Genomic DNA, 15,807 nt, shown 5'->3' with positions numbered 1-15,807 from the left:
AAAAAACTTACAACAACCCAGTGATTCCAGCCATGAAAGTCTTCAACAACACATTAAAAATGTAATGTTCACCTTACTCTGCATTCAAGTTCTGGATAGAAGTGAATACTCTTTGTTCAAACTCCCTTCATCCCATCTCCCTAAACAAAAGGGCATTTACCTGGATCCAGTAACAGCCCTTTAGCAAATATTTCTGTCTTATTTCCAAACAAGAACATAAACCCTGTGTTTGTGTCTTGGAAGGACATGCAATGAAATGCATTAATGCTTCATGGTTTCAGCAAGCACTGTTTGGCAACCTGACCCTTTATTTACGCCTCACCTGGATGAGGAGGCGGATGCTCCATTTAGCTCCCCAATTGAACAGCAGCCTCCTGTGTCTTGAAGCCGGCCAAGCCTCCGGTGCCAGGAAGTCTGGGGTGGGCCTGGGTTTGGGTGAGGACCCTCCCCACACCTGGCCACACAAAGAGGAGGCTTGTGAAGAAGCAGCCGAGGACTGGGTGGAATGGGTTGGGGACAAACACCCACCCGAAGAGGAGCAAAGCTTCCTTCCATCCCTCCGCCCTGGAATATGTTTGCAAGCGGCCGCCTGTCCGAAGGAGGCAAAGTCCTCCACAGCCTAATTTGGGGCCCAAGTGGGAAGTAACCATGACTCCGCTCCCACAGGATGAGTCCTGGCACTGGACAAAGAGCCGTGGTGTGTGTTCCTTACGCCCCTGCACTGAGTTCCAACAAAAAGTATGTTTAGCTTGGGCAAAACGAGGCTCAGACGGGGGCAAGAGGCCTGTGTTTACAAATTTCAAAGCATGTCACATTGCGGAGGAAGGGGCAAGCTGGGACATAGAATCACAGAATCCTAGAATCAAAGGGTTGGAAGAGACCTCCTGGGCCATCCAGTCCAACCCCATTCTGCCAAGAAGCAGGAATACTGCATTCAAATCACCCCTGACAGATGGCCATCCAGCCTCTGTTTAAAAGCTTCCAAAGAAGGAGCCTCCATCACACTCCGGCGCAGAGAGTTCCACTGCTGAATGGCTCTCACAGTCAGGAAGTTCTTCCTCATGTTCAGATGGAATCTCCTCTCTTGTACTTTGAAGCCATGGTTCCATTGCGTCCTAGTCTCCAGGGAAGCAGAAAGGAAGCTTGCTCCCTCCTCCCTGTGGCTTCCTCTCACATATTGATACATGGCTACCATATCTCCTCTCAGCCTTCTCTTCTTCAGGCTAAACATGCCCAGCTCCTTAAGCCGCTCCTCATAGGGCTTGTTCTCCAGACCCTTGATCATTTTGGTTGCCCTCCTCTGGACACATTCCAGCTTGTCAATATCTCTCTTGAATTGTGGTGCCCAGAACTGGACAAAATATTCCAGGTGTGGTCTAACCAAAGCGGAATAGAGCATGGGGAGCATGACTTCCCTGGACCTAGACAATATGCTTCTATTGATGCAGGCCAAGATCCCATTGGCTTTTTTTGCTGCCACATCACATTGTTGGCTCATGTTCAGCTTGTTGTCCATGAGGACTCCAAGATCTTTTTCACACGTCCTGCTCTCAAGCCAGGCATCCCCCATTCTGTATCTTTGCATTTCGTTTTTTCTGCCAAAGTGGAGTATCTTGCATTTGTCCCTGTTGAACTTCATTGTGTTAGTTTTGGCCAATCATCTCTCTAATCTGTCAAGATCCCTTTGAATCCTGCTCTTGTCCTCTGGACTATTGGCTATCCCTCCCAATTTGATGTCGTCTGCAAACTTGATGATCCTGCCTTCTAACCCTTCATCTAAGTCATTAGTAATGATGTTGAACAGGACCGGGCCCAGGGGGGAACCCTGCGGCACTCCGCTCGTCACTTCTTTCTAGGATCTGTTGGGAGGGCTTAGATTGTGCCTTCTTGCCTGTCAGGATAAGGTTGGACTGGATGGCCTTTGGAGTCTCTTTCCATTATGTGATTCGGAGCACACAAACACACCCCCAGGAGTCCCCAGGGTTGTTGGAGAGGAACACAAGGAGCGAGGCCTTCCCTCTGCCTTCTGAGCTGATGCGTATTTTTGGTGCCGAGTCCGCCGGGTGGGGAGCCGAACCCTGGCATGAACTTTGCGTGTGTTTTGCCCAGACAGTGTTTCGCCCTTGGCATGAAAGAGGCTACTCTTCCCTCTGGGCCCTGGGCAGGGATGGTCTTCAACAACACATGCGACTGGCGTGACGCTGCACTTCTCCCTGGTGTTGTATCGCTCTTTCTTGCAGGAGAGGGATGCCAGACCTTTGTGGGTTGCAATGAATAGAGCTTCTGCAAGGCCAAGTGTGAAAGCAGTGCTCTGTCTCACCTGCAGCTACCTGCCTGCCAAGAGTTTGCTATGCTCTAAACAAGGAGCAGTGGAAGTTTACCAGAGTGATATAATAGAATCCTAGAGCTGAAGGAGGTCCCCAAAGGTCATCCAGTCCAACCCCCTTCTGCCAGGCAGGAAGACACAATCAAAGCCCTCCCAAGAAGAACTGTGTTAAGGGGTCGCAGCATTAGGAAGGTTGAGAAGCACTGCTCTACACTGAACATATAATGCAGTTTCAGGCCCTTTCTACATTGCCATATAATCCAGAATATAAAGGCACCTAATTCACATTATCTTCTTTGAACCAGATTATATGAGTCCACATAATACAGTTCAAAACAGATAATCTGGATTTTATAGTGTAGAAGGAGTAGGTGTAGACTCACATAATCCAGTCCAGAGCAGATAATGTGGATTATTTGCTTTGATAATCTGGATTATATGATTGTGTAGAAGAGGGCCTGTGTTTGATTTTCTGTTTACATCCATAGCACTTTGGCAAATAAACCACCTTTCATCCTCAACAAGAGTTAGGCCCCTTCTACACTGCCATTTACAATCCAGGTTGTCTGCTTTGAACTGGATTATATCGCAGTGTGGACTTGCATAATCCAGTTCAAAGCAAATAATCTGAATTGTCTGCTTTGATAAGTAGCACAGTGGATTAAACCCTTGTGACGGCAGAACTGAAGACTGACAGGTTGGAGGTTCAAATCCAGGGAGAGCGTGGATGAGCTCCCTCTGTCAGCTCCAGCTCCCCAAGCAGGAACATGAGAGAAGCCTCCCACAAGGTGAGTCCCCCTTTGGGGGTAGAGAAGGGCAGGGGTACAAATATTTGAAATAATAAATAAATAAAACATCAAAAACATCCGGGCGTCCTCTGGGCAACGTCTTTGCAGATGGCCAATTCTCTCACGCCAGCAGCAACTTGCAGTTTCTCAAATCGCCGCTGACACGGGGGGGGGGGGGGATCTGGATTATATGATGCTTACACTTGCTTGTGTCACAATCAGGATGGCAGCTCCAATGTGGACACATTGGTTAAAATTGGCCTCTGCTTCCTTCTTTTACCTTGACTGCCAACCTCTTCATTAAACCCTTGTCAGGTTTTACAATGTACTAGCTGTGCCCTGCCATGCATTGCTGTGGCGTATAGTAAATCTTTTCATAGTAGAGGTAGATAATATATGGTCTATTATGAATGAGAGGTACCTTCTCTCTTTCCTTCATTCCCTCCCCCTTTCTTCCTTTGCCTCCTTTCTTCCCTCCATGTTTCCTTCCTTCTTTCAGTTTTTATTTGCTGTGGCCAACCTTGCCTCTTTCTCTCCTTCTTTCCCTCCTTCCTTCCTTCCCATCTTTCCTTCTCCTCTTCCTTCTCTATCTCTTTCCTTCCTTCCCCCTTTTTCTTTCTCTTCTGCTGTCTCTCTTTTCTTCCTTCTCTCTTTCCTTCCCTCCCTCTTTCTCTACATCTTCCCCCTTCCTTCACTCCCTCTTTCCTTCCTTCGTTCCCTTTTTTCTTTCCTCCTCTCCTTCCTTCTTTCCCCCTTTTCTTTCCCTCCCTCTTTCTCTCATTTCTTCCTTCTCTACCTCTTTCTTTCCTTCCCCCTTTTTCTTTCTCTTCTGCAGTCTCTCTTATCTTTCCTTCCATCATTCCTTTTCTTTCCTTTTCTTCTTCCTTCTTTCTCTTACTTTCCTTCCTTCCCCCTTTTTCTTTTCCTCCCTCTCTCTTTCTTCCTTCTTTCCTTTTTTCCTTCCTTCCCGTCTTTCCTTCTTTCCTTCCCTCCCTTTCTCTACGGGAAGGGGGGTCGGGGCTTGGAGGGGGCGGGGTTTGGAGGGGAAGAAGAAGGAGGGGGAGGAGGTGAGATTGGGGAAGAAGAAGGAGGAGGTAAGATTGGGGCATGGTGTGGCATGTGTGTGTGTGTGCCGCAGGGGAGTGAGGTGACGTGTTCGTGCTGGGCGGGGCAAGGGAGGGAGGGAGGTGCGGAGGGTGTGTTGACCGTTTGGCCATGTGCGCGCGTGCGCCGGGGACTTTGCGCCATTGCGTATGCTCAGTTGTTTTGTCCTTTTGTGAGTGTGTTGTTGTGTTGTTTTTCATTTTGATTTGATTTGTTTGTACCTTGTGGGTTGTGTTATGTGCATGGCAATTTTGGTTAACTTTTGTTGGGGTTTTTTTGAGTTTTGCGGCTCCGTTCGACGCCCCTAACAAATTTATAGATATAGATTGTAATGTAATATAGCTGAGCCATGCATTGCTAATAGGCTTCTATTGGAAATGCTGAGTCATGCATTAACTGTATATAGGGAATCATTTGGGGAATGTGTTCTGGCCTAGTCCAGGTGATTGTGAATGATGCAATCCTGGGTCTGAGTTAAGTTAATGAGTTGGGAACCAATCAGTGATTGCTATGTATAAATGTACAGAATTGTATATAAGGAAGTCATGTACAGTGTATATTTCTCTCCTTGTGCTGTGATGCTGTTTGCCGAAAGCTCTGTGTAATTTATTGGGGGAACCTGTCTGCTAAGACAGGATATAACCGTGTGCTGCGGTGGGTTTGTGGTGTCATCTAGATTGGAGGGGAAAACAATAGTAAAACTGTATTGTCGAAGGCTTTCATGGCTGGAATCACTAGGTTCTTGTGGGTTTTTTCGGGCTATAGAGCCATGTTCTAGAGGCATTTCTCCTGACGTTTCGCCTGCATCTATGGCAGGCATCCTCAGAGGTGTGAGGTCACACCTCTGAGGATGCTTGCCATAGATGCAGGTGAAACGTCAGGAGAAATGCCTCTAGAACATGGCTCTATAGCCCGAAAAAACCCACAAGAACTTAATAGTAAAACTGACAATGGCCGGGCATGTGCTCAGGTGCCTGTGGGGAGTTCCAGAGTGACTGCAGTTTGTGGGAGCAGTTGACTGAAAATACTGTGCAGGAAGAAGCTACTGGAAAGCGCTGAAGTTGTGCAACTGATCTGCTGCTGAATTGTGAGATAAAGCGCAACAACCCTTGACCAGGGAAAGGAATGATATGATCCAGATACTCATGGACTGCAATTCACAACGTCCATGTTGTAATTCCGACTCTTGCCTTCAATGCTGTGTGGAAAAAGCTCCCCGTCTGAGCAAGACTCTGAGCTCTTCCGCTATCTGTGTGTCCTCTGGCAAGACCCCAGAGAGGAGGCAAACGGGCAGGGCTCTTTCCTTGCAAAAGGCCATGTGTTGCTTTGCTGTGGGAAAGGCCAGCCCTAGAGCTTCCTCCCTTTGTTACTTTCCATGCACTTTTTACATTTTTGCCTGATGCACCACCCACAGCCTGAGGCCGAGAGATAAAGCAAGAGACAGGAACTCGAGGAGAACACAACTCCTCCGCCTCCCCTTTCTCCATCCCCAAATAGACTGGATGGGGGACGCTTTCCTTTCCCAAAAACAGTGCCTAGCTAAACTTTGGAAAAACTACCAGAATCCCACAGGCAACATTGAGGATATTGGAAGATGCAAAGCACTGGGACTTCTCCTCCTTCTGTTCCTTCCTAGCCAATTGAAGGACATAACACGATGTAACACGGTTTTTGTTCCAGGATTATAAATGTCATTCCCTAATTGGTTGTGTCATAAAAACATGGGCAAAGTTTATTAAACTGCACAAAGTTTGTATCTACAAAAGGGACATCCTGCAGCGTATTTTCCTCTAGCTTTCCAATAAATGTCTCAACCAATTCAACTGACGGCCACAAAAACGAAGTTTCTGGAGTAGAACGACTACGTTCAAAGTAAGTGCCACACAATTAAACAGGAAATAACACTTTCAAGCCAGGAACAAAAAATGTTTCAAATTTTGTTACATATTGCAATGCAGCAGACAGTTCTTCTGACACAATTAGAGGATGTGCTGAAGTTTGTGCACAGTGCAACTCCAGTCACAGATACATTGGCCATATAATCAGGGCCGGCCCTAGGTAATATTCAAGTGTAAGCAAAGAGTATTTTGACACCCCCCCCACCCCCCACCCCCCATCACTGAAAAATAAATGGTAGAATGTAGAGGTGAATAAAAGATTTTAGCCTGCATAGTGCCTAGATCCAGGGAAGTCATGCTCCCCATGCTCTCTTCTGCCTTGGTCAGACCACACCTGGAGTCACACTGTGTCCAGTTCTGGGCACTGCAATTGAAAGGAGATGTTGACTCTAAGCTGGAATGTGTCCAGAGCAGGGCGATTCAAAGGATTAAGGGTTTGGAGAACAAGTCCTATGAGGAGTGGCTTAAAGAGCTGGGCATGTTTAGCCTGCAGAAGAGAGGAGACATGATGAGGGCCATGGATCAAGAGATGAGGGAGGAGGGAGCAAGCTTCCTTTCTGCTGCCTTGGAGACTAGGACGCAATGGAACAATGGTTTCAAACTACAGGAAAAGAGATTCCACCTGAACATGAGGAAGAACTTTCTGACTGTGTGAGAGAGTTGTTCAGCAATGGATCTCTCTCTCTACCCCGAAGTGTGGTGCAGTCTCCTTCTTTGAGGCTTTTAAGCAGAGGCTGGATGACCATCTGTTGAGAGTGCTTTGAATGCAATTTTCCTGCATCTTGACAGAATGGGGTTGGACTGGATGGCCCATGTGCTGTGCTGGTCTCCATCACGGATCACCTTTGATGCCAGCTTGACCAGGGCGGGTCAGCGCTGCTTGTGTTATTGGATCTCACAGCAGCATTTGACACAGTCGACCACAATCTCTTGACCCCCGTCTTGCTGCTGTTAGAGTGAGTCAGGGGGAGAGCTTTAAACTGGCCCCCCTCCTTTCTTCACAACCGTGGACAGCGAGAGGAGAGGGGAGGCCTGGTCTCTGAGAGGTCCCCCCTCTCTCTCTTGTGGGGTTCCTCCTCAGGGGGCCATTCTCTCCCCTCTGTTGTTTGACATCTCTATGCGACCACTTGCTCAGCTAGTTTGAAGTTTTGGGCTTGAGTGTTATCAGTACGCTGATGACACTCAGCTGGTGCTGAAGATGGAGGGCAGACTGGACTCTGTACCTGATTGTTTCCATCAGTGCCTCGAGGGTGTTACTGGATGGCTGCGTGCCAGCAGGTTGAGGGTGAATCCAGCAAAGACGGAGATCCTATGGCTGGGTCGACCGGGCAGTGGGGACATCCAGCTGCCTACCCTGGATGGCGAGGCGCTACACCTGTCATCGTTGGTCAAGAGCCTAGGAGTCCTTTTGGACCCTCTGCTGATGATGGAGGCCCAGGTCTCTCTCCGCCGTGAGCAGAACCGCCTTCTTTCTTTCACCTGCGGCAGGCTAGACGGCTGGCCCCCTCCCTGTCCAGGGACGACCTGGCTACGGTGATCCAGGCCACGGTCATCTCAAGACTGGACTACTGTAACGCCCTCTACATTGGCCTTCCTCTGTCGGTGATCCGGAAGCTCAAGTTGGTACAAAACGCAGCTGCTCGGCTTCTTGTGGGAATTTCGATGAGATGCCACATTTATTTATTTATTTATTTCATCTACTTATACCCCGCCCTTCTCACCCCGGGGGGGACTCAGGGCAGCTTACAGAGGAGGCACAATTAGATGCCCAAATCACACAACAAACAATACAAAATATAACAGTTCAACAATTAAAATGAAACATCAATACCTATTAAAATCATAAAAACTATCTCATGTCAGAGTCCATATATCAGAGTCCATATATCCATTCCATTTCATTGTCCTTGTCTATCGATAGGTCCTTTAATCAGTTGTCAGCATGGCCAAAAGCTTGGTCCCACATCCAGGTCTTTAGTTTTTTCCTAAACGCTAGAAGGGAAGTCGTCGATCTGATCTCCCCGGGGAGTGAGTTCCACAGGTGGGGGGCCACCACTGAGAAGGCCCTGCTCCTCGTCCCCGCCAGTCTCACTTGTGCCACTGGCGGGGTCGAGAGCAGGGCCTCCCCAGAAGATCTTAAACTTCGAGGTGGGATGTAGTGGGAGATCCGTTCGGACAGATACACTGGGCCGGAACCGTATAGGGTTTTGTAGGTCAAAACCAGCACTTTGAATTGTGCTCGGAATTGGATCGGCAGCCAGTGGAGCTGACGCAACAGGGGGGTGGTGTGCTCCCTGTACGCCGCTCCAGTGAGCAATCTGGCTGCTTCTCGCTGGACTAGTTGAAGTTTCCGAGCAGTCTTCAAAGGCAACCCCACGTAGAGTGCATTGCAGTAATCCAACCGGGATGTGACAAGAGCGTGGACCACCGTGGCCAGATCTGACTTCCCAAGGTACGGGCGCAGCTGGCGCACAAGTTTTAATTGTGCGAAAGCTCTCCCGGCCACCGCTGAGACCTGGGGTTCCAGGCTCAGCGATGAGTCCAGGATCACTCCCAAGCTGCGAACCTGTGTCTTCAGGGGGAGTGTAACCCCGTCTAACACAGGCTGTAACCCTATACCCTGTTCGGCCTTCCGACTGACCAGTAGGACCTCTGTCTTGTCTGGATTCAATTTCAATTTGTTAGCTCTCATCCAGTCCGATACAGCGGCTAAACACCGGTTCAAGGTCTGGACAGCCTCCTTGGTGACAGGTGAAAAGGAGTGACAGATTTGGACGTCATCTGCATAGAGATAGCATCTTAGTCCGAAACTCCGAATGATCTCTCCCAGCGGCTTCATGTAGATGTTAAATAACATCGGGGACAAGATAGAACCCTGTGGGACTCCACACAACAACGGTTGTGGGGCCGAACAGGTGTCTCCCAGTAACACCTTCTGGGTCCGTCCCTCAAGGAAGGATCGAAGCCACCGCAGAGCAGTGCCATATCCATGAGGCGGCCCAGAAGGATACCGTGATCGACGGTATCGAAGGCCGCTGAGAGGTCCAGCAGAACTAACAGGGACACACTCCCCCTGTCTAGCTCCCTGCATAGATCATCTACCAAGGCGACCAAGGCTGTCTCAGTTCCATGTCCCGGCCTAAAGCCAGACTGTGCCGGGTCTAGATAATCAGTGTCTACCAGAAACCCCTGGAGTTGTGTTGCCACCACACGTTCCACACATCACCCCAATCTTACTACAGCTGCATTGGTTACCCATTGAGCACCGGATGACTTTCAAAGGGATGGTACTCACCTTTAAGGCTTTATATGGTCTGGGGCCAATGTACCTGAGGGACTGCCTCACCCCCTCCCAACCCCAGAGATCCCTCCGTTCTGAGGACCAAGATCTGTTGGAAATTCCCAGTGTCAAGACCTAACAAAAAGACCTAACAAACAGCAACCAGACGCAGAGCCTTCACAGCAGTGGCACCATCACTCTGGAACACTCTGCCACCTGAAGTCCGTGCCTTGCGGGACTTACCAGCTTTCCGCAGGGCATGGAAGACATATCTGTTTTGACAGGCCTTTGATCTTTGATATTGCTGTTTTTAAATTGTTTTAAATTGTTTTTAAATTGTGTTCGATTTTAGCCTGTTCTTGTAAGCCGCTCCGAGCCCCAGGGGAGTGGCCGCATATAAGTTCGAATAATAAATAAATAAATACATAAATAAAGTTGCCAGGATTCTATCATTCTATGATTCTTAATCTTTATGAAACAAAGTGGAGATCATGTGAATCTCTGAAAAGAATAACTAATGGGATTTCAACAGCTTTGCACATCTGTACCAAAAATAAATCCCAAGGAACTGGCCACAACTTATCCATCACCAGCTCTTTTTGGCATATGGCTTTTCGCCCTTCTCCAAATGTGCCAGGAGTTCTTCCATTCCAACCCAAACAACCTCCTTCTAAAGACGGTTCTTTGTGCCAGGTTTCTTTCTCCATTTCTTATTGTTCGGCTGCAGACAAAAGGAGGAAAGGAGAACCAGGGTGGCTTTGGGTCCTTGCTTTGATGCTGGGACTCAAAGAGAGAGGAAAGGGAGGGAGCCATCCTGGTGGAATTTCACAGTCAGGCCTTGAAAAGACATTGAGGGCCCGGCAGCCATGGAGGTGTTGCAAAAACAAACACAAAGCTATTTGTGGAGGAAGGAAATATTTCTGCCGAAAATGAGAGAAGGAGGAGGAGGAGGGTGGAGAATGCCTTCACTCTGCAAGACTGGTTTTTTGTTTTTGCTACCAGGACCTTTGGAGAGTCATAGCTCTACTAGATATAAATTGGGAGGGATAGCCAATACTCCGGAGGACAGGAGCAGGATTCAAAACGATCTTGACAGATTAGAGAGATGAATGGCCAAAACTAACAAAATGAAGTTCGACAGTGACAAATGCAAGATACTCCACTTTGGCAGGAAAAACAAAGTGCAAAGATACAGAATGGGGGATAACGCCTGGCTCAAGAGCAGTACATGTGAAAAAGATCTTGGAGTCCTCATGGACAGAAAGTTCAACATGAGCCAACAATGTGATGTGGCAGCAAAAAAAGCCAATGGGATTTTGGCCTGCATCAATAGTCATGCTCCCCATACTCTATTCCGCTTTGGTTAGACCACACCAGGAATATTGTGTCCAATTCTGGGCACCACAATTCAAGAGAGATATTGACAAGCTGGAATGTGTCCAGAGGAGGGCGACTCAAATGATCAAGGGTCTGGAGAACAAGCTCTATGAGGAGCGGCTTAAGGAGCTGGGCATGTTTAGCCTGAAGAAGAGAAGGCTGAGAGGAGATATGATAGCCATGTATAAATATGTGAGAGGAAGACACAGGGAGGAGGAGGGAGCAAGCTTGTTCTCTGCTTCCTTGGAGACTAGGACGCGGAACAATGGCTTCAAACTACAAGAGAGGAGATTCCATCTGAACACAAGGAAGAACTTCCCGACTGTGAGAGCCGTTCAGCAGTGGAACTCTCTGCCCCGAAGTGTGGTGGAGGCTCCTTCTTTGGAAGCTTTGAAACAGAGGCTGGATGGCCATCTGTCAGGGGTGATTTGAATGCAATATTTCTGCTTCTTGGCAGAATGGGGTTGGACTGGATGAAGGCCCAGGAGGTCTCTTCCAACTCTAGGATTCTAGGATTCTATGGTCATAACAGTAATTGTAATAGTGTTAAATTAGAAAATAAATGTTCTATTTTCTTTTCCTCATCTCTTCTTTAACATCATAGTAACTCTTTCTTCATTGGATGACAATGAGTAAAATAATAAACGTAATAATAGCAATAATAATAAATAGAGAAAAATAATAAATGTAATGACAATAATACATAGAGTAAAATAATAAATGTAATAATTACAACGATGATAGAGTAAAATAATAAATGTAATGATAATAAATAGAGAATTTTTTTATAACAATGATAGAGTAAAATAATAAATGTAATAATTACAATAATAATACATAGAGTAAAATAATAAATGTAATAACAATAATACATAGAGTAAAATCATAAATGTAATAATAACAATAATAATAAATAGGGAAAAATAATAAATGTAATAATAATACTAGAGTAAAATAATAAATGTAATAATAATACTAGAGTAAAATAATAAATGTAATAATAATACTAGAGTAAAATAATAAATGTAATAATTACAATAATACATAGAATAAAATAATAAATGCAGTAATAACAATAATGATAGAGTAAAATAATAAATGTAATAATAACAATAATAATAAATAGAGAAAAATAGTAAATGTAATCACAATAATAGAGTAAAATAATAAGTGTAATAATTACAATAATAAATAGAGTAAAATAATAAATGTGAGAATTACAATAATACAGAGTAAAAGAATAAATGTAATAATTGCAGTAATAATAAATAGAGAAAAAATAATAAATGTAATAACAACATGGCATCTCAATCAAAGAGATAAAAGCTGGATATAAACCATTATTATTATTATTATTATTATTATTATTATTACCCCGCTTTATCTCTCTCGAATTGTACGCCACCAATTTCTTATTTGTATTGATTGCTTGCCCAAACACTAAAAAGATTTACGTGAAAATAGTTTTGAAATTGTGCATACACACATGTGTTTTTATACCAATATTCTATATAAACGATAGAAGGAAGAATGGTTTGGAGTGAACCACCAGATACGGCTTGGGAGGGAGAAGGGAGCGCTTATCGCGGTGTAGATAAGCTCCGATATTTTGTACAGCTTTCTGGCTCAAGCTGCTGAAGTCTTTTTGAACTGGATTTTAAGACTGATTTCCCTTATCTTTTTTTCTTGCGCGGAGACCGACTCCTCTCCCTCTTTAACCCCCAGGCCTCGGTGATAAAGGAACGACAATAGACAAGATGCCATCTATGCCAAGGACTGTGCTTCTCTCTATAGCAGTCCTTTCTGCCAAGCAGAGCTTAGGATGCTTGACATCAGGAGATGACACTAGGTGTGTGCTAGCTTCAACTTCATTTTCTTTCTATTGAGTGTTTGCATATATTCCAAGGTTCCATGCATTTGCGACAAGGTGGCTTTCCTTGGGTTGCAATCATAGGGCTAGCCACCTATAGAATCATAGAATCAAAGAGTTGGAAGAGACCTCCTGGGCCTTCATCCAGTCCAACCCCCTGCCAAGAAGCAGGACAACTGCATTCAAATCACCCCTGACAGATGGCCATCCAGCCTCTGTTTAAATGCTTCCAAAGAAGGAGCCTCCACCACACTCCGGGGCAGAGAGTTCCACTGCTGAACAGCTCTCACAGTCGGGAAGTTCTTCCTTGTGTTCAGATGGAATCTCCTCTCTTGTAGTTTGAAACCATTGTTCCGCGTCCTGGTCTCCAAGGAAGCTCCCCCCTGTGGCTTCCTCTCACATATTTATACATGGCTATCATATCTCCTCTCATCCTTCTCTTCTTCAGGCTAAACATGCCCAGCTCCTTAAGCCGCTCCTCATAGGGCTTGTTCTCCAGACCCTTGATCATTTTAGTCACCCTCCTCTGGACACGTTCCAGCTTAGAGTCAATATCTCTTGAATTGTGGTGCCCAGAATTGGACACAATATTCCAGGTGTGGTCTAACCAAAGCGGAATAGAGCATGGGGAGCATGACTTCCATAGATCTAGACACTATGCTCCTATTGATGCAGGCCAAAATCCCATTGGCTTTTTTTGCTGCCACATCACATTGTTGGCTCATGTTTAACTTGTTCTCCACGAGGACTCCAAGATCTTTTTCACACGTACTGCTCTCGAGACAGGCCTCATCGTCCCCATTCTGGATCTTTGCATTTCGTTTTTCCTGCCAAAGTGGAGTATCTTGCATTTGTCCCTGTTGAACTTCATTTTGTTAGTTTTGGCCAATCATCTCTCTAATCTGTCAAGATCGTTTTGAATCCTGCTCCTGTCCTCTGGAGTCTTGGCTCTCCCTCCCAATTTGGTGTCGTCTGCAAACTTGATGATCCTGCCGTCTAACCCTTCATCTAAGTCATTAATAAAGATGTTGAACAGGACCGGGCCCAGGATGGAACCCTGCGGCACTCCACTTGTCATTCTTTCCAGGATGAAGAGGAAGCATTGGTGAGCACTCCTGTCTATCATTGTTAAGTTTTGGTTCCGCCCCTTTCCCCAGGGCCATGGGAAGAGAGGGTGCCATTTTTTGTTCAGTTTTATAGTGGAAAGCTAAGCTACAGGATGTGGATTAGCTCCATCCGTAGAAAAGCTTCATTTCCTACAGCATCCGGGGCAGAAATTCTGGCTGGGAGCTTACAGCCTCTCAGCTTTACAGCATCTGAGGGAAACAGTCCTAAAGTTTCGGAAGAAAACAGTTTTGCCGACCCAAAGAACTCCAACTGGAGAATCTACATAGCCTTGACTGGTAGGTCTACTCAGGACCCAAGACGCAGATTGGAACCGGTAGTAGAACCCACATCAGCAATGCTTAGACAGTAGATTGCCTGGGAGTGGTTTAAAAGGGATTTTCCTTGTTAAATAAAGAAATAGTTCTCTAAGCAAGGTGCCTGTCCATTTTGGGGCAAGTTAAGAAGCATTTGGGTTGTTGTAGGTTTTTTCGGGCTATATGGCCATGGTCTAGAGGCATTCTCTCCTGACGTTTCGCCTGCATCTATGGCAGGCATCCTCACAGGTAGTGAGGTCTGTTGGAACCAGGAAAAGGGGTTTATATATCTGTGGAATGACCGGGGTGGGGCAAAGGACCCCCGTCCGCTGGAGCCAGGCGCGAATGCCTCAACCGACCACCCTGACCAGCATACAATCGCCTGACCATTGAAACGTCAGGAGATAATGCCTCTAGACCATGGCCATATAGCCCAAAAAAACCTACAACAACCCAGATTGATGCAACCCTTGTCATAGAATCAAAGAGTTGGAAGAGACCTCATGGGCCATCCAGTCATAAACCTTACACAATTATGGTTCATCAATTTCTACATGCCCCTTAGATTTCACCATGACTTTCTCAGTCATTCCCCAGATGTGATCACATGTCCATCAAAACTGTATTTTCACATAGATTCTAGGGATGTGCAAATTTTCATTTTTAAATCATAAGTCGTATGTCATTCGTAAGTTTTGTATATATGAACAGATAATAAGAAACACGGGGGAGAGGGGGCACCCATGCAAAAACTTATCAAAACTGTCATGTATCATGTTCTGCAGTTGATGGTGGTGGTGGTAGGCCTAGCTGTTGGTGATGGGTTAATGTAAGTCTTAATTCTAAAGGGTTGAGTAATCTGTAAGTAAGAGTTCATGGGTGGAGGTATGCAAGAGATAGGTTGCAGCTGGGTGTTTCTGGATATAAGGAGCTTCAAAAATCCATAGAATGAAACATTCCGAAATTTGGTGGGCTAACAGTGGTAAATGTGTTCTATAATCGTAGCAAGTTTTGTGCCAATAGCGCTAACTAACTGAGGGAGAAAGGAGCCCCTGAAGTTTTCCCAATGGCACAATTACAAAACGAAAAGTAACGAAAAAGTAGTTGATTTGTTATAGTTACAATATGGACCCCTTACTGTTTTGGAAGCAGACTAGAAATGATTCTCTCCCTCCCCAACACCACCTGATTTACTGTAGAACAGAAGCTCTCCGAAGCTCTAGGTGCTCTTACTGCCTACTACAGGGAAAACCAGCTGATCCCTAACCCATCTAAAACACAGACATGTGCCTTTCATCTCAAGAACAGACAAGCATCCCGAGCTCTGAACACCACCTGGGAAGGAAACCCACTGGAGCATTGCAGCACACCCAAATACCTGGGAGTCACTCTGGACCGTGTATTTACCTACAAGAAGCACTGCCTGAACATCAAGCAAAAAGTGGATGCTAGAAACAATATCATACGACAGCTGACTGGCACAACCTGGGGATCACAACCAGACACAGTGAAGACATCTGCCCTTGCGCTGTGCTACTCTGCTGCTGAGTATGCATGCTCAGAGTGGAACACATCCCACCACACTAAAACAGTGGATGTGGCTCTGAATGAGACATGCCTCATTATCACGGGGTGTCTGCGCCCTACACCACTGGAGAAATTACACTGCTTAGCCGGTATTGCACCACCTGATATCCAGCGGGAAGTAGCAGCCAATAGTGAAAGGACCAAGGCAGAGACATC

At 46.0% G+C, this 15,807-nt stretch overlaps 1 protein-coding gene across 2 annotated transcripts in view; it reads right to left on the bottom strand.

Moving 5' to 3' along the window:
* LOC132772959 (protein-glutamine gamma-glutamyltransferase 2-like) overlaps nucleotides 1-15,807 on the bottom strand; it is an 84,920-nt gene that overhangs the window by 46,878 nt on the left and 22,235 nt on the right. Inside the window, exon 1 of one of the 2 annotated variants that reach the window (XM_067468295.1) lies at nucleotides 323-409. The exons of the other annotated variant lie outside the window; for it this stretch is intronic. Coding sequence (XP_067324396.1) covers nucleotides 323-347 — 25 coding nt within the window. The 5' untranslated portion in view covers nucleotides 348-409. Of the gene's footprint in view, nucleotides 1-322; nucleotides 410-15,807 lie in introns of those variants that run through there. 2 annotated transcript variants of the gene reach the window in all.

Source organism: Anolis sagrei, chromosome 4, assembly GCF_037176765.1.
Source record: "Anolis sagrei isolate rAnoSag1 chromosome 4, rAnoSag1.mat, whole genome shotgun sequence".
Taxonomy (NCBI): Eukaryota; Metazoa; Chordata; class Lepidosauria; order Squamata; family Dactyloidae; genus Anolis; species Anolis sagrei.
The sequence above is the reverse complement of the archived record's forward strand: the minus strand, read 5'-3'. Positions and strand labels throughout refer to the sequence as shown.